Source organism: Lissotriton helveticus, chromosome 8 (assembly GCF_964261635.1).
Source record: "Lissotriton helveticus chromosome 8, aLisHel1.1, whole genome shotgun sequence".
NCBI lineage: Eukaryota > Metazoa > Chordata > Amphibia > Caudata > Salamandridae > Lissotriton > Lissotriton helveticus.
Genome location: NC_136069.1, coordinates 1,016,128,856 through 1,016,148,192, shown reverse-complemented (window position 1 = coordinate 1,016,148,192; position 19,337 = coordinate 1,016,128,856). Strand labels below are relative to the sequence as shown.

Here is a 19,337-nt window from a genome sequence, read left to right as displayed (position 1 = left end):
GAAGAGTGAGGTACAAAGACAGGATCTTCCGGTATAATTTGCTGACAGTATTAAGATGCCAGATTGGTTTATACAACATAATTTCTATTTTTCGTTATGCAGCTATTTTTTTCTTAATTTTCCAAATACACAAAAAAGCCACCTTTAAATATCACATTATCTGTAGCTTCAAATCAAGGATCATTGGATTATTCACCTGTCAATTCTTTTAAGAGCAACCTACAAGGGGCCATTCATTCTTCCCTTATTAAATTTGGTACCAACTAACTATTTTTAGGAGTCACCTTTAACAATAAACTGAGCTGGAGTATCTATGTCTCCCATATAGGTTCTAGATTAGATTGCCTAAAGAATCCCCCAGAGTCGATTTCGGAAATCTTTGCTGTCTCCTGGTAATCTAAATCTGTATAAATTGATGTAGCGACGTAGATATAATGGTTTTAATGAAGTGTATTATATAATTATTGCTAGTTTTTTAATATGACTGTCTTTGTATGTTTTAATTGGACCTCATTAGAGATCCAAATTCCTAATAAATATATTGAATTGAATTCTAGATTTCTTACTGTCAATAATGCAATTTAGTGTTGTGTAAGTAAATATGGGATGTGTGCCATCAGCCTGACCTTGACTGCAGACACTGCAAAACTTAATCCTAACCTTGTTGTAATATGTGCTTGCCTTTTCTAAATAGGTTATTATAACTCTAGGCAATATTTTAATCAAATGCCTACGTTGCATTTTTTAATCCAAGATCATATGCACCACATTGTAGGCTACATCTTGAATATGATCTTGTATCTCTGCCTTCTCTTTATACTACACAGTTTGCGAACTATAAGATTAGCTGTTCCAGTACTGAGAAAAAGTTCTTAAAACACATTCCTTATGAAGAAACTTAATTAGATAGTACTCAGTATTCAGGCTATTCTGAACTGTTTAAAAATGATCATTCATGTTCATCAACATCCTACGTTGGTACCATCATCTACTATGGATGTGCCTGATAACGTAAATACATTTTAAAATTAAAATTAAAACTGCTCATCATACCAATGCTTTACATTTATTGCACTGTTATAAAAAATTGAGTTATGTGCATTAGTTTACTAACAAAGGACAGCCATATCTTTATAGTAATCTTGAGGCGAGAATAAAATGTAATGCTCTAAGATTACAATTATTATATATTTTGATTTTTCGCTGGGTAATTCTCAGAGAATTTGCCATCTATGTAACCCAGCTGATGTAACGGTGTCCTTGTTCTGAGTTGCTAGACCTTGGCAGGACTTTTTTATGACCATTATTTCATAAAAAGGATGCAGATCTATACAAGAGCATTAGAAAATGGGTTAATATCCTGAGCATGTTCCTCAAAATACAGTTCATAATGAATGTTGACACCATTAATCTTCTTTTGCCTTCTTTATTTCTTTATGATTCTTCAAAAAAACAGTCCTAGATGCCAACACGTGTTTCGTCTCTATGTGGTGTAAGCCACAGACTTCCTCAGGGCCAATATCTCACAGTAGTCCAAAGTAAATATCAATATTTAAGATTAAAAGAGTAATCAGACGCCGTCCTACAAGAACACACAGGGAGTCCGCTGCTTTTTCATTACGGTATTCAGATGAATTGTGAAAGGCAATAGGAGTTGGATTTACTTCACTACTGTCTCGCGGACCGGGACGCTTATAGTACTTTGAAATGCGACAAATGATTATTATATTGTGATTTGACTTCACTACAACTTTGCGCAATTAATACCCAACCATCTTCATCTTATTCTATACAAGAGCATGTTGCTCAATCTGAAGGGGAATCTGGTAACTTCACTGGTTGCATTGTAAATTTTTTTAGATAACCATACATTTGCCTATAGTCTGCTAATAAATGATCATGAACTTGTCTTACCAAAGTGTGTTTTAAATCTATTAGGAGGATTGAAGAAGATTGATTGTAATGCTTGTTAAATATGATATTTAGCTGTCATTGTATTATAAAACTATTTATTTAAGCCTATTTTCCCTGATTAATTTTAACTCGGAGATATTAAATGTGTACTTTACAGTAAATCATTTTTTGATCTATACAATATGTCTCATACTACTAATATTGGCACACAAAGTCTTACTTCCAAACACATTAAGCTATGGACTCATTATTGTATTGTCCTTTATTGTGATCTTCTGAGCTCTGTCTTGTATGACACAGCACTTGGTTTAAACCAATTCTGTAAGATCAATTTTGGATCGGAAGAGGTCATAGTTCCTCAGTGTCTGCATTATTTCACTGGCTTACTTTGAAATAAGTAGTTGTTTTCAAATTTCTATAACTTTGGCACATAATTTCAATTTGCATCAACTCTTTTGATATCTGAGGTCAGCTGATTTATTGCTACATTAGAACCCTACATTCACTTAACACGTCAGTGATAGGACTTTCTCAGTAACTGCTTAGTAACTGCTGAAGTCAAATAGAATTCACCACTATTTTCCTTCCAAGCAGAACCAAATCTGTGAAATGTTGCAAAAGACTTAAAAACTGGCTTTTCACCTTCTTCTTTGACCTCAGCTTTTTGCACTCAGCCAAGTCTTTACACGAGACCTGTCTGTCAGATGTCATATGCTTTTGGGGTAATGTAGCACTCTACAGAACTCTGTAAAGAAAATAATGAAAAAAGGTTGAAAATAATTCAAGTCTATATCATTTGTCAATGTAGACTTCATTGTGACATTTAACCAAAAGTGATGCTATTTTAGAATTTTCCTCATCTAGCTGGCTGTTAGGATCATATACAGCTGTAATTATTTGTATTCTGATTCCGTCTCCCATAATATTAGAGCTAGTATCTTGCTAAAGAATTGGCTGACTTTTGTGTATTTCCCATGATATATAGAAATCGGTATTTCACAAATAAATATTTACGCTTACCAACTTTAAAAAAAGCTAGAGGTATATTTGACTTCAATAGTGAACAAATAAGGTCAGAATAGGTTATGTATAGCATGCCTAATTCATGAATGCCAAGTAAGACACCACAATGAACACAGAAAAATTCACTTTTATACTGGTATCCAACAATTGCACAGATGATCGGGAGATGAGGCCACTTCAGAAACAAGGCTGCCTTTTTCCAATATTAAAGCCTGCAGTTCAAGCAAAAATGCACATGAAAATTCTACTCTAACCCATAATCATTTACTATCCATCCCTATATAATTTGGGCTGAGAATCTCAGCGAATAAACTGCAGCATTTGAATGCAGATCATTGTGCAAGCCCTCCATGCTGCAAAATTGTATAGATTAAAATGTGCTGTTAATTTGCTGCTATCATCTTAGTATGGAGTGGTTGAGCATAACAGAGGGGATCATATTTATTGGGAATTTGCAACTTTCTTTTTGGTGAACAGGCCACATAAGAGGCTGGTGAAGAAGAAAATATGGACAGGGAAAGGGAGTTGGTGTGGAAGAGTAGGGACCTGAATCCATTGGAAAATTCTGACATATTGGAAGTCTGCTGCTTCTACATTGAATAAACAAATTGAATGATAGAGAATAACAGAACTGTCAAAGATTATACTTCAACTTTTCATGAATATAGCTGGAATATAGCTGGAAGGAACTCCAGACAATTGGAGCATGTGCTGCAAGATATATCCTCTAAACCCTTGGCTGGTGTCCTGGTGCATTTCTCTTGCTGGTGTGAACTTGATGATTCTCTTCTCCAAGCTGATAGGGTCAACATAGTGGTGTAAGACGTGAAGCAGTGTGCACAACATTTGGCAGCCAAATGACGTTATTTAAAGCTGGTTTGTTACAAATATATTTTAGCGTGCACATCAGCCTGGCTACTTTGGTTTGAATACTTTGAAATTCATCAGTTTGATGGACAATTTATGTTATGCTTCAAAAGTCGTCTTGATAGCAATAATGCCTAGAATAATGCAGCATGGAGGTCAGCTAGAAGACAAGAGATGTTGTGGGACTGAGTCATCTAACAGTTCTTGACTGTGAGAGTCATTTGTGTAATGTATTGTGGCTTTTTATTATATTGCTTCATTCCTCTCTATGGGTTGCTGAAGCGCATTTTTGGATTGGTAGCACACTTCACAGTGGAGGAGTGCATATTTATCCAATCATTGTATTTATTGTGCCCCCATGTGGAAAGTGTTTTAGTGTTGTGTGTGACTGACCTGAGAGGTGCACTTATCCTACCCACAGAAACAGCATTTAGCAGAGTGATGGAGAAGGAAGTGTGAGAGATAGGCCCGCAAGCAATAGTAAAAACTAAAAGATACAGGCAGCTACACAGAACCAGCCTGGAAAGAGGGACAGCTGTGCATCTATGCCAAAAATGGGGGAAATCAAAGTAAATAGAGAATGGCAAGTAACAAACACTAGCATACTTCAGAGGCTATAGCTTTAGAGCCCACTCTCTCCCTCTTATAGCCCGAGGCAGAATAGTTATAGGGTAGATTGTTCGGGTCAAGTTTAAGACCGCTAGGGAGATTGTAAGCATTTGGAATCTAATCTTGACTTTTGGCAGGACTTCTTTTTTTCATCCAGAATTTTTTCGGATGGCACAGGCTCCTTATGGTCTAGCTGCGGTAATAATACCTTAGGTGACTTTTATGGCCCCACTGGATTACTTGATTTTACTTCACTTAAATCTCTTTATAAACTGAAAGACGTTATGTACTTTAAATATATGCAAATCAGGGACTTTTTTGTCCGTAAAATGGAAATTAATCAAGTTGCGCATTCTGACATCATAAAATGTCTTTACTCTGATAAGACTAAATCACTCATCAGTGAGGGCTATAAGCACTTAACTCAGATGAAAGCGGATGATTGTAGTAAACTAGCGGCTAAATGGACCATTGGAACGGGTACAAATATAACATCAAATCAGTTTTCTGCTTCTTTCTGTCAAATTAATCAGGTGGTTCAGTCGTCTAGTTTAAGACTTCAACTGTACAGAACTATCTGTCAAATGTATTGTACCCCCAAAAGAATTTCTAGCTGGTTACCAAGCAACCTACCCAATGATCGTTCCAAATGTCCTAAGTGTGATCTTGTGGCAGCTGATTTGGAGCATATGCTTTTTGCTTGTCCTGCATTGTTTGAGTTTTGGAAAGGAATAGAAGGCATTCTTACTCAGAAACAGATCATTTTTCCGTCTCTCTCAATACATTTGATTTTGTTAGACTTACAGGAGGTAAATAGCCCACATAAAGATTTAAATACTATTTTATTTGCATGTGCAAGATTAATTATCGCTAGGGCCTGGATTTCTCCGAAACCCCCACATGTTATGGAGTGGTGGACCCTAGTCAATGACATTTCTACGATGGAACTATCTTAAGCAAAAGTAAGGGGTCCTCGCTCTTTAAGAAAACGGGAGAGAATTTGGGGAATGTTTATATGAATTTTGAGCTCTGACCCCCCCTTTTTTTTCCTTCTCCAAAGTACTATTAAGACCATCGCAATTATATATTCAGGATATATGCCTTATCTGTTTTGGTAATTTAAATTATAATTTATACCTCTGTATTATTCATTTATAGTGAGATGTTTAATGGTATGTCCATAATGAATGACTTTCTGGTTTTTTCTTTATCTGTCTCTCACAATGATAATACAAATATAAAAAAAAAAAAAGATTGTTCTAAACTAAAAAAGGAGAAACAGAAGGACAAACGCTGGAATATTGGAGCAGATTAGCCATAATTAACACTGAGACTTAACATTGTCGCGCAACATTCCAATGTTCTCATAAGGTTATAGAGTCTTTTGTAATTGCTTGCAAACGTTTTATAGAGATGAGTTGAGCCACAAGGAGGCAGACTCAGAGATTCTGAACCTGTCTTAAAAAGCAGTTAGGCGGTTATATAAATACTGTCTTGGTAATCTGTGTTAAAGACGAACAATGATTGCATGTGAAAACAGTCACATATGAAACATTTTTTCCAGAAACCAACATTTCATAATATAACCTTCCACTGATACCTCCAACCAAAAATGCAACCTACAACGAGTTCGACTATCAGCAATGTGTCCCAAAGGTTCTAGACTGGCATAAGAAGAATAAATAAATCAATTCCTAAAACGTGGAAATTGAGATTGGTGGGACTGAGGCATAAATTATTGGTTGAAATATTTATTGGGCTATATTGAATTGAGATTTTGTCAGTCTACATTGAGAGTTGCATGCTTTAGCCAGTTTTTAGGCTGTTTTCATGTAAAATCCCTGAAACAGAATGAGCCGTATGGGAACGGTCAGCTGGCCATTGTCTAGATCTTCTAGGATGCATTTCATTAGGTCAAAAATTGCTGATTGGCTTCTATTTTGTGACCAAAATCCAGATTGATAGGCATCCAAAGAAGGGTTACTTTTATGCTAGCCTTCTCTTTCTTTCTTGGTTTGTCTTTCTCTAATCCTGGTGATGCCAGAAGTTATGGTTGGGCGGGACATTGCATGGTACAGGTTGAGTGAAAGCTCCTACTGCAAAAGTTAAATGTGCCATTTCTCTGCTGAATTTGATCTGTAAAAAATGTGTTCATTAAGAGAGTGACATTACAAATTAACGTCTCTTCTTTTACATTGAACAGAATTGCAGAGAGATGTAAATTGTGAATTTGTTCGGTTTTTGGCGCCATGGAAACGTTTGTGGACATACACCTGATATGTTAGTGCACAGTCATTTTTTGTGGGCTAATTTCTTGGAAGGGGTAGAAGTAATGTTGCCAACGTTGTTCTTATCAAGACAATGTTATTGGAAAAGAAACCCCATCATCCTAGGAGGCTGATTTATCTACTTGCATTTGAGGCATCTACCTATTTTTTTTCGAATCACCACCTCCATTGTTTAATTGATTTTTGGAATCATGGGACATGGATTTTGTATTTCCATCTGAAAATGGTGAAGTGGATTATTATCTGGGTGCCTGTCAAGTTTTGCTACATTGTTTAAATGACCGAAGGAGCAATTTAGTAGATGGAGATATCTAAAAAGGCATCTCGTTTTAATTTACATCAAAACTAAAGAGAGCAGTTTGTCTACTTTTGGGTATTTGGTCAGGATTAATTGAGGATTTAAAATGAAATTACAAAGCCATCTGATGGGAGATACGGACACAATCAGTTGAGTCGTGTCCTGAGGTGAAAATAAAACCTAACAAGTGACGTTTAATGTCTGTATGTGCCTATCTGTGCCCGTGAGTGCATGTGCGTGTATTATTGTGTGTTTTCTTGTGCGTGTGCGTGTGTGTGTAAGTATATATGTGTGTGCATGCATGCGTGTTTGGGTGCATGTTTGAGTGTGTATGAGTACTTTTGACATGTTCATTGACTTTAGCAGTTAGCGATTTGCATGTGATTCATGTACCATCTTGTGAAAGACCAACTAAAATGAAAGAGTACTTTCCAAATAAAATCTTAGTAACCTTAGTGAAAGTTGTTATTTTTTGCTTTGTCTGGTCTCACAATCACTGACAGCACAGACATGAGAAGTGGTCCCAGCTGACAACTAGAAGCAGTTGCATTATAGTAGCATGTCATATGTGGCCATAAGCAGCATGGACTATTCTTTCCAAACGTTTGCCACCATTACCAACACCACTATCAAGCTATATGTTCTTTATAATCTGCTGTCGTCTGAATCTGGGTGTCTGTCTACCTACAATCTCTGAACCACATCTATTGGTAAACACCATGGGTTAGGTGTGTACGTGCAATGTATGTGGTAAAATTGGTTGCTAATTTGTGCACCAACATTTACTGAATGAATTGGTATTTCGTGGGCCAACCAATGCACTAATCAGTTTGTTGACAATATTCCAAATCGTAGTGAGTCACAATTAGACCTACCTCATTAATATTAATGAGGCATGTCAGAAAATGGGACCCATTAGGATTCATTTCCATCACAAGCCTGGTGGCATGCTGGGGTCAGCAGAGCACCAAGTCTGTGATTGATTTTGAACAAAGCAATACTTTTTTTAATGCAACTCTTTTTTGTTAAAAATTTACTTTTTCACCATTCACCAAGGGGAAGGGGTCCCTACGGGACTTCCTCCCATTCAGGAATGGGTTACCACCTCCATTGAGTTACTCGTAAAATATTAATTGTTTTCAAGCAGAATTCGGTTGAAAGACATTATTACATATCATAAGGAACTGACATTTGGAAAGGATTCCCTAACGATGCCCTTTACAAATGCAGATTTGGAATGTTTTCCAAAACCTATTTAAAGATTGGCTCTTTATCATTTACACTAATTACTGCACTGTTCTGTAGTCTGGTATTATTTTCTGGCCCTTGATTTTATCTATACTTTTGTTTTCAGGAATGTACGGTGTATGAAACAGAGAACGCAATTCTCCATGTTGTAAGTACTTCTTTTTTAATCCTTCTTCATTATTATTCTTTTACTTATGGTTTTCGGGAGATACGATTGACTATACATTTAAAGAAACTATTTTAGTGCCTAAGAATGAATTGTTATGATAATGTGCACTGCTACCCATGTAAAAACAGTCCAAATGTTGTGAGAGGGCTGATATTTGAGGTCATAACTATGTTTCATTACAACCATTTACGCATTGCTTGGCCAAACAACACATTTATAACAATCTGACATGTTGGTTAATACTGACAGTTGTCTAGTACTTTTTGGTCCAAATGAAGAGAATGCACTGGTATCAATTCTCATTCATTATAAGATAGTACATCTATTAATCAATGAGATTTTCATAAGATTCGTGAAGAATTGTTTTGGATACATATAATGATGAGTTGTACTTTCAGACATCTATAATATAAATGTTGTAGGTGTGCAGTAATAAAACATGTTGAATGGTAGCGCCCTTGCAAATTATCTACACATGTTTAGGAGACATGAATTCATTGTCTCATCAGTTGTATTTCTTGCAATGATATTTATTTGAGAACTGCAATACAGTTGCTTTTTGCTTTCACCAGTAGTTGTACAAAGCAAGTCCAATTCTTTGCCTTTAAATCCGACGCATACAGATACCTTTTTTATGCTACTTCATGTAAAAATGTGCATAACTGAGGAGTTGATTCTTGCAAAACAATCAGTTAACTTACAACAAGTGGTGTATTTTGCGACCTCCAGCTTATCTTTGATATCATAGACAAAAAAAGTCGCTCAACAATTTTAATGTCTCTATCATCTTCATATGAAGAGTTGTATGTCACTTTATCCTTTTCAGAAATACTGACCTAAAGAAATGTTACATACCCAATCAACTAAGAATGTGTCACCAAGATAGTATACAAGTGAAAGTACAGAATTACTAATGTTAAAACCACATCTACTTACACTGATGAAGTAGAGGTAATAGTTTTGTACAGTTGATACCTTTGTAGGTTGAATTTCGTCTATGATGCAATGACCCTATGATATGAACATATGTTGGGTTTGGCACTGCATGAGGCTGAATGCATAAATAAAGAATCAATATTGCACTGGTCCATCTCTTAGTTCAGGGTGCCCCAAACAATACAATGTGAGATGTCTAGAAGATTCACAGTTGGGGAATTTATTTCATGTTTACTTTGATACATTATGTAACTAGAACTGATCTATAAAGACAAAAATGGCTAATAACTGTATAAGTTAACCTACATATTAGGCTATTGGTTACCTATTCTCCAATTACTTTATATTTGTGTTGTGCTTCTGAAAACCTTTAAGTAATGAACAAATAAGCCGGAATCTGTTGTTTGACAGATTAAAATGAGTTTGTTCTCACAGTAAAGAATTGTCCTGTCCTTGGTCTTCATCATTTCGAGTGATAAAAAGCTTTTAAATAATATGATTCATTTTTTATTTTATGTACTCTGTATCAAGGTTTCTATATATAACATTGCAGAAGTAGCTACCTAATGGTAAATTTCTTATTGAATAAGGTTCATTTGATGAAGTCAAAAGTTCTTTCTATCTTAAAGTAAAGTATGTGGCTAAGCTGGCCTTGATAAATCAGTCTAATGAGGAATTGAGTGTGTTACTGATGGCTTGTTTCTTTCAAACAACACTTGGCAAAATACTCTGTGTGATGTTTGCAATGCAGAACAAAATCATTGACTGCTGTGCTTTGACCAGAATAACGAGGGAGATATGAGGTGCGCTGTAAGTGAGCAGATTTTAAGGATATGTCCTTTGGAAAATGAAAGGTGTCGCACATAGAAATCTATCAATAAAGTATTGCCGAGGAAGATGGGGACAATGTTGCCTCTCTGAAAAAATGTCAACTGAATCACTTCACCTGTGGGTGAAATTAGGCAAAGTATAGTAATCTAGTTTTCTAGGAATCTTGATTGGTGAGATATCATGTTTCCATAATTATTTGGACTACTATATTTATAGAATACATAAAGAAATTTGAGGCGTTAAACTTGAAGAATGGTCTGTGGATGGATAGGTTTCAGAGCAAGATTGGAGAAAAAAAACTATACACATTGGAGGTCAAATCTGGGAGAATATCAGAGTCCTAAAGCATGCTCTTCTTAAAAATGTTGTGCAACCTATTGTGGAGAAGTGTGGCTCACCGGTTAGAGGAGGCAGACCCGGATGCAGAGATCAGACCCGGGACCAGGGTTCAATTCCCGACGCGGCAGGGTCTTGAGCTCATAATGTCCACGGGCTTGATAATTCTCGCCTCGGTGCCTACTCGAATCGTGGGTTCACACTCTGCAACTCTGGGCAATAGCTTGCTTAATCTCCACTACGGCCCCACTGCAATGGGATGCCTGGTCTTCACCTTGGGGATGCCCAGTAGGGGTAATCTCACAGGGAAAGACCAGGACGGGTTCCCAAAGCAAGCGCCTTGAGACCTCATGGTGATAAGGCGCTATATAAGAACGTATGATTACGATTACGATTATTGTAGGGAAATCCCTCCTGGCAAATATTTCATGCAAAGAAGCTAGAATACTAATACTAACCTCAGATCACAACTTCCAACATACTTTGCAATTTGGGAAGGGACATCTCTTCATCTCTGCGAAGGGTTGTGTGATATAAATGTGGTTCAGTTCACATTGCATATGCTTGTGTACTGTACATAACATGCAGACACCAGGAAAAGACAGTTTATGCTTGCCACAACTACTCACAAAAATGTTTGTGAATTGAGCACAATGGCTCTTTCTAACAAACATGTTTCACAGACTTTCCTGATGACAACTGTTGACATACTATCTATATATCATGGAATTTTCATTCTTTTTCCTATACTACTTATATTTTTCTATGATGGTCATTTTCTTAAATTAGCTACACGGATAATAGTGTTTCATCTATAAAATGACTCATGTAATTTTCTAAATTTAGGCAAAAGGAAACCAAGGGCTGGATTTAGTTTTTGGTGGATGGGTAACCCATCACAAACTTGGCTGTCCCATTTGTGACAGAGTACCTGTCTGCTAAACTCTAAATGAAGACCTACGTAAAAATGGAAAGTGGATAAAAAGTAATTTATTATATTTGTGATTTCAATTTTCAAAAAGGTACATTTATGTTTAAAGAAGATGTTCATGACCTGAAGGGAGTGTATTTGAAAGTGTTCCACTGGGTTGGAGAGTGATATAAAGGCCACCAACCCTTGTAACTTCTGCAACTTACCAAACATACCCTGGAATGTATGCTTTGTAGGCCTATACATCAACCAATATGGATTATGTTTTCTCAGTTTGTTGTAGTTGTATTTCTTGAGTATCTTTATCCATTTTAATATTTTTAAATATTTTTTTCATTTTTATATTCTACTATGCATTGTACTATTTGCATGGATGTATTTCTGAAGTAGAATATATCTGGCACTAAACCTGTTAAGGTACCTGAAGGTTTCATAGTAATGAGTCAGTTAAATAATAGGCTTTGGAGTCATGAAATATCAGTAAATTAATTTCTCTGAAGCGAATTCACAATTTTGGCTTCCAGTGATAAATTCTATTACTTGACATCTCAGGCACAGCATGGTGGGGGAGTGAGCATCCCACTCACTGTCTTATTACACCACTTATCTTTAAACACAACACATTGATAGAAACTGTACAGCCTTATGCGTTACATTCTTAAGCACCAAAATATGTCAATTTGCTGATTTCTGGAAACAACCCAGTCACTGAATGTTGGACTCTGCAAATGTATGAAATACAAACATTACACTACATGAAAAATCTCATTTCTATGTTCATGGTGTCACTGCATTTAAGCCAAGATTAGGTGACGTAGCTTAACAAGCACATCACTATTACAAAGCAGGTTAAAGCACCACAGATCATTTTGTATTTAAAAGAGGCCTATAAAATGTTCATTTCTTATACAACTGCCTTCGGGTCCTGTTGAGTGAAATGTACATAATTGGTATTGTTGGCTTTTTTACGAGTCTGGCTGATTACCTTTGCTGTCATAGGATAAGAAATTCATCGTGGGATTATACAATTTATAATCCAGTTATAAAAATAGTATAAACACCAATCAATGAAAATTATATTAATTATTTCGCTTGGTGTATCAAATAATTTTTGGGGGGGATTTCGATAAATCATTAAGTGTTTTACACTGTAAATCTGTTCAAAATAAAGCATCACTCCACAACGAATAGACTGTAAAAATATTTATATAAATGCAATGCAAGTATACTACAAATGGTGAGTATATTGTGTTCTCAAGCTTTCAACCTCCCATTTATTTTAGACAACAGGTTTATAATGATAGGGAAATACCACTTCAAAATGGGAAACAATAAGAAGTGCACGAAAAAAAAATAATAGGAGGGTGATCGGTTGAAAGGGGTCATTGGACAGGGAGCAAATACAAATACAAACTAATTTGGAACACACACTGAGCTTCTCAACACCCACCAGGAAGAACAGTGGTCAGGAAGCGAGAAATGTCCTTGAACATCAAGAGAGACTACCACCCGGATAAGTAATCGTCTCCACATACTATTTGTCGAACATCTACATAAACAACACCCACCTGGAAGATCGTTGAAATGAAACAATGGGATGAAAGAGTAACTTTATCAGGTCAATGAGATGAGTCAATGGGGTGAAAGCGTGATTATACCAGGGAAGCCCATAGGATGAAATAGATGCTGGTGGCTGTACAGCCAGGAGTTCTTTGAATTGCATTAACATAGTATTCCATGCTACTGCAATGAGGCGTTTCCGAATTCCATGGGCCTCCTCCTAGTGCAGCACAGTACTCTCAAGTACCTCAGCTGTGCAGAACCCTACCCCACTAGGCAAAACTCAGCACCTGCTGTGCCCACCAATACAGGATCTGTAAACACTTTTCCAAAAGAAGGAGCAATTTCAGAAAGTGTACCCTTACCTTATGACTCTCCCTCCTCGGAAATATGACCAACACTGTAGCTTCCCAAGATGCGCTTGTTGTGAGCTCCGTTATACTAGCCAACACAGTGTGTATGTAGGCTGTCAGTACCCAGATACAATAGTGCAAGACCAAAGCATATTACCATTTCCATTTCTTTTTGTAAAGCGCATGGCTACACAGCTGGGGTGACCCCGTGCTAAGTATTAGAACTCAAGAGAGGAGCAAAAGAGAGTCAGTGTATTGCATGCGCTAAGATACTCAGAACCTAGAACCGGAACTAGATGATCTTATTAGTAGATGATACTTTCACGAGGTTTGTGAGCTCCTGTACATCTTAAATTGTGTGCATGTGAATAGGAAGTTATCATCGAACGGAGATAGCTCAGGCCATTGTTCCACAGAATTCTGTAGCAGTAGCACGTGGCCTAAAAGCCCGTTCTGTCAGTTACCTGTTTGGGACTCTGGACTACAGGTCCCAGCTTTCCTGCTCCCACATCTGCCATCCACGCCACATCACCACGCCTGGAGGTGCTTCATAAGTGGCCGCGGGCTCCGGCAGTGCGGGAAGCCTGTTCTGTCAGTTACCTGTTTGGGACTCCGGACTACAGGTCCCAGCTTTCCTGCTGCCACATCTGCCATCCACGCCACATCACCACGCCTGGAGGCGCTTCATAAGTGGCTGTGGGCTCCGGCAGTGCGGGAAGCCCGTTATGTCAGTTACCTGTTTGGGGCTCTAGGCTACAGGTCCCAGCTTTCCTGCTGCCACATCCGCCGACCATGCCACATCACCGCGCCTGGAGGTGCTTCATAAGCGGCTGCGGGCTCCCGCAGCATGGGACACGCGCTGGTGTCCCCGGGCCAAGGGCAGGCCTGTCTGCTCCAGTCAGTGGCCGGAAGAGGCTGGGCTGGTCCAGGTATCTTGGCTCTCGTTACCGGACCAGACTACCCCCAGGCTTCAGCTCTTGCTTGGAGTGAGTACTTAAGGGAAAGAATAAGGTACATTCGATACTTCCTTTGTATAGGGACCTATGACTGTGTTATTTCCGGTTTACATTTTCAAGCCCTTTTATCCTAACTCAGGAAGTGCCCCCTGTGTTCCCCATCTGACCCTTGAAGAGACTGTTATCTTGTAGCTCTGGTCATATAAGACAACGCATCTCCTGATTGATTAGAGATGGGTAAAAGGAAACTGTCCGTCGGATAAGGGAATTCACTAGGAACCAATGTAGCTGGGCCAATTAGGACCATAGCCTCCTTTTTAACTAAAGCGGCAAACGTCATCACGAAGTAGATCGCCCAAAGTGAAAAAAGGCTCTCCATGGAATCTGAGAAATCATATGTAAGGGATGGAGGCATGATGAAGGCAATGAGGGTCCCGGCAGGAGAAAGGTGCCCCCCCTATGTCTCGACCCCCTCCGGCAGGAGGTCAAATGATGGAGGTCGAAACCTCTGTTTGCACCCCTGCAGCCATTCTGACACTGGGTGAAGACTCGGATTGCCTATCCACTAAAAGAAAGAGAACTGGTGGCAAGAGAGCATTGAGAAAATCACCACAGTCAAAATCAATCCCACCTCCAGCTGACTGTACTTTGGAACTGTTGTTGGACAATCTCGCTGTAAAACTAGAGAGTTGGCCAAAGGTCTGTTAGCATCCATATTTTCAAAACGGGAAGAGATCGAGCTGAAACTTAATTATTTTGTCTCCATGTATAATAACTGTCCCCCAGGGCATGTCATAGCAGTGGGGGGAGGGGGGGACCTTGTCTGGCATCTGATGGTGCAACCCAAGACCACCAGGAGAGCAGTACCCAAGAAGCGGCGGCAGTGTCTTTAACCAGCAAATCTAACACTAATCATACTAAAAACACAACAGGGGAGCTAATCATTGTACCTCAGGTGACCCACATGGAAGGGCAGGAACATTTTAATGAGGGTCCACCATCCATACCCTCTTTCTCCAACCCCAATAGGGCCACAGCCGATAACCATTGTGTACTTGACCTCCCACCAACCAGCACCTCTAGTTGCTGTTTTATTTGGGGTTCTCACACTCACACCAGGCGCCAAGAAAACTTCTTTGGATCTCATTCATAAGACCACTCACTGGTGTAATAACAATGTGATTAACTGTCCTAAAATTTCCTCTGATATCATTATGGCCAGAAGAGTGGGGTGGGTAGGTTATGGGACATGGAAAAATGGCGAAGATGATTGCATAATGTTAATTTCAAGAATCCCATGCAGGCCAAAGCACTGTCAGGTTGCCAATTTAAAGACGGCACCAAGATCAAAATTATAACAGTCCCCTTACAGTCTTTTTATCCTTTTAAACGACCCCTAGCAAATCCCCAATGGCAGTTGCCGTTTAAGCTGGTCAAGTCTATTCAAGACAGAAATGTGAACCCAGTATTATCTCTGACTAATCGTTATCTACCTCTAGCCTGCCCCCGAGCCTCGATAAAAATGATTGACTAACGTCGGCGACAAAAAAACTCAGGGCAAGATGTTGTCATTGAATTCCTCTACTAGGCTGTGTGTATTTGCTCCAGCACTCCCACCTTTGTTGGATAATCCCTCCAATCCTATTTCTACCTCAGCTATTCCTGTTGACCCTCTCATTAAAGTATTGTCCTGGAATATAGATGGTCTCAGGTCAAAGACGGGTCACATATTTTGGGAACAATTTCTTGCTACACACCACGTTATTGCTTTTCAAGAAACATGGGAGATTAACAATTGCTTCTATTTGGATGATTTTATTACATTTTGCAAACATGCAATCCCTTCGAACATGGGGAGAGCTGGGGGGGTCTTCGTTTAATGTTTTCTCTTAAGCTTTCCTACAAAGCCAAACTGATTGATTGTGTTGATCACTCCATGTGCTAGCAGTGCAGGATTTCTTTTAACTAAGGTTGAAGACATTATTACTGATATAGGCAATACTTGTATTACCTCCTGCTCTCTGGTAGTGGAGGACCCACCTGACTTTCAGGGTTCTGCTCTCTCGGTGTTCCCTTCGCTTGAACCACATGATTTAGCTCACTTCGTGGCTAAAGTAAAATCAGGGTCACCTGAGGACCCTTGCCCGCCGAAGGTGCTCAAAACCATCATTCCAGTGATTGAGGCTGAGGTGTTGTCTTTATTAAATCTATCTCTGGTGACAGGAAGGGTACCACAGAAATTTGAGGAAGCCTTGGTGATCCCGTTACTGAAAAAGGCAGGGGCAGACACCAAGATCCTCAAAAACTTTAGACCCATTTCCATACTCCCTTTTCTGGCTAAAGTTCTTGAACAACATGTTCTTTTAGTACTTTCGGCTTTCGTAGAACAACACCAGCTGCTACGCAAGCCAGCTTCAGGGCACACAACAGCAGTGAGTTGGTGATGCTCTCAGTGTTGGATGACCTGCGGCTTGCAGCTGACAAGAAGACTCCCTCAGCCTTAATCCTATTTGACACGGTGAACCACGTACAGTTGTTAGCCCATGTCCCGCTGCTGGGAGTCACTGGGATGGTCCTCCAATGGATCACCTCCTTTCTGGAGGATCGGTCCAAAAGACTCCAAGTGGGAGATTGTACATCTAGGCAGGGAAGCCTACAATGGGGGGTCCCACAGGGCTCGGCGCTGTCTCCTCTACTTTTTAATAATTACCTTCAGCCTTTGATAGACGCACTAGCTAAAACAGACTGTCAGGTGTTTAATTACACTGACAGCACCCAGCTAATCGTGCGTATTGACAATGTTCTTGCCTCTCAGGGTAATATCCTCTGGTTCACTATGAACTAGATGACCTCCAATTCCCTAAAGGTAAATCCAGAAAAAACAGAAGTACTGGCTCTGACCACAGGGGTTTTGCCCTGGTCTAGTCTCTTTTGGCCTCAAGAGCTGGGCACAACTCCAACCATAGTGCCAGCAGTGAAGAGCCTAGGCTTAAAGCTGGACACTGAATTAACCCTAAAGAGCCAGGTATCTGCTGTTGTAGGGAGTTGTATTGGCCTAATGCAGCAACTTCGGAAACTGGTGACCTAGTTGTCTTTCTCCACCAGGCAGACTGTCGTGACAGCACAAATCTTGTCAAGTTAGATGATGGCAACGCAGTCTACACTGGGCTTCCTGTAAACTTCTGGAGAAGCTACAGGTGGTCATGAATGATGCGGCAAGGTTGATCTATAAGTTGCCAAGAAGAGCCCATGCTACCACTCTGTTGCAGCAGTTACACTGGCTTCCCATCAAGCAAAAGGTTAAATTCAATGGGCTGTGCATCGCGCATAAATCCTAGTTTTGAGAGGCACCCAAAAACATCAAAGATTGCCTATGGCCTTATGTGCCGGGTCGCACTCTCCGGTCATAAGATTCTTGTCTGTTAGTCTGTCCACGTTTTAACAGAACGACCCTAGGGGTCCGAGCATTCTCTGTCACTGTTCCCCAGATTTGGAATAAACTACCTGTCGGTATGCGTAAGGATATCAGGCTACTACCATTCAGGAGGAGACTTAAAACCCTTCTGTTTACAGAGGCTTTTGGATAAGCTCACTCCGTTGTGGGTTGTGGTTAGTTGCGTGTAGGGATTCTGGAACTCTGATTTATGTCATAGCACTTAGAAACCTTCCAGTGAGAGGCTCTCTATAAATACAATCTAAAATAACATTACATAACTGTCATGTATAAAACTCCCCACACTGTTAGTGGGTAATTTTTATAACTCCTTCACCAGATCTCACGAGACTGAACAACCATTAGCTTTAGAGGATTATCTGGAAAGTTACGGTGAAGGAAGACAAGCTTATCATGACACATTAATCTTAGTGAATTTTAATATCCATCATTGTTGTATTAACTGTGTTTCCACGTTGGAGGAGGGTGATGGTTTCGATCTGTCTAATCATTTTGAGCACACACAATCGGGCATCCTTTTACAAAGTTTCCTCCAGCCAATAATTTGCAATGCCTACAGCAATCAGACGCTTCTGTGCTGGTCCCCACCTATGCAGGCAGTGGTAGCTCTAGCATAATTGATCACATTCTGTTATCTGCATCATTAGTGCCGGCTGTTAAAAATGTAAGTGTTACCTGGAACTGTGTCAGTGATCATAATCCTCTAATAGTGGATCCCTTGCTCTCGGCCTCCATAAAAGGGGTGCAGCGAGTCAAATCTCTAACACTAACATCAGTACTAAACACCAAGCACGGATACTGATGTGGGAAAGGATCATCCCGGAGAGTTTCTTAGACAATTTGTATTTCACCTGTGCCCCGGAGTTCCAAGTCTGTATGGATCCTGTCCCACATGATGGAGCCATCCTAAACGCTTTTGATAAAATCACTAAGCAGGTAGCATCTGATTTAACCTCTAAAACTAGAGCAAGATGTCCAAAACCCAAAAGGTGGTTTGACAATACCTGTTTGGCTGCCCATAAGAAACTAAAGCAAGCTCTTATGCAAAATCCAAGGGATGCAATATTAACAAGGAGCCGCCGGAAGGCCTATAAACTTGCAGTTCAGGAAAGGAAGAAGCAGATAAGGGAGCAGGCTTGAGAAGGCACTCAGCCAAGCCAGTGACCTGGCTGACAGTACCAGATTCTGGTCGGTGGTCAACAGCCCTTTTTTTCTGACATGCCAAACTCTAGCAGAGACTGTACGATACCTGCTGAGCTCTGAGTCCAGCATTTTGGTAACATCGATAGCGACTTAAATCTATAAGTTCTGTGGGAGATCCAGTTCCCAGCTCACCAAGTATCCCCCTCCATTTCAGCATAGATGTGGTTCATTAAACTATTACCTCAATTTCTGGAGGAAAAGCTCCTGGACCGGATGGGGTACCAGCAAACCTCTATAAGGCTGATCCCAAAGTCTGGGCCAAGAGTTTAACTCATGGTTTTAATGAAGCCTGCTCCAGTGGCTTTCCCTCATCATGGGCAAAGGCGGTTATCATCCCCATTTTTAACAAGCATTTACCATG

The 19,337-nt window shown here is 39.5% G+C and overlaps 1 protein-coding gene across 2 annotated transcripts in view; it reads left to right on the top strand.

Moving 5' to 3' along the window:
• The window catches only part of CNKSR2 (connector enhancer of kinase suppressor of Ras 2), a 1,535,139-nt gene that overhangs the window by 571,390 nt on the left and 944,412 nt on the right, over positions 1–19,337 (top strand). For both annotated transcript variants that reach the window (XM_078656116.1, XM_078656115.1), the window contains exon 5: positions 8,354–8,395. In XM_078656116.1, coding sequence (XP_078512242.1) covers positions 8,354–8,395 — 42 coding nt within the window. The remainder of the gene's footprint in view (positions 1–8,353; positions 8,396–19,337) is intronic.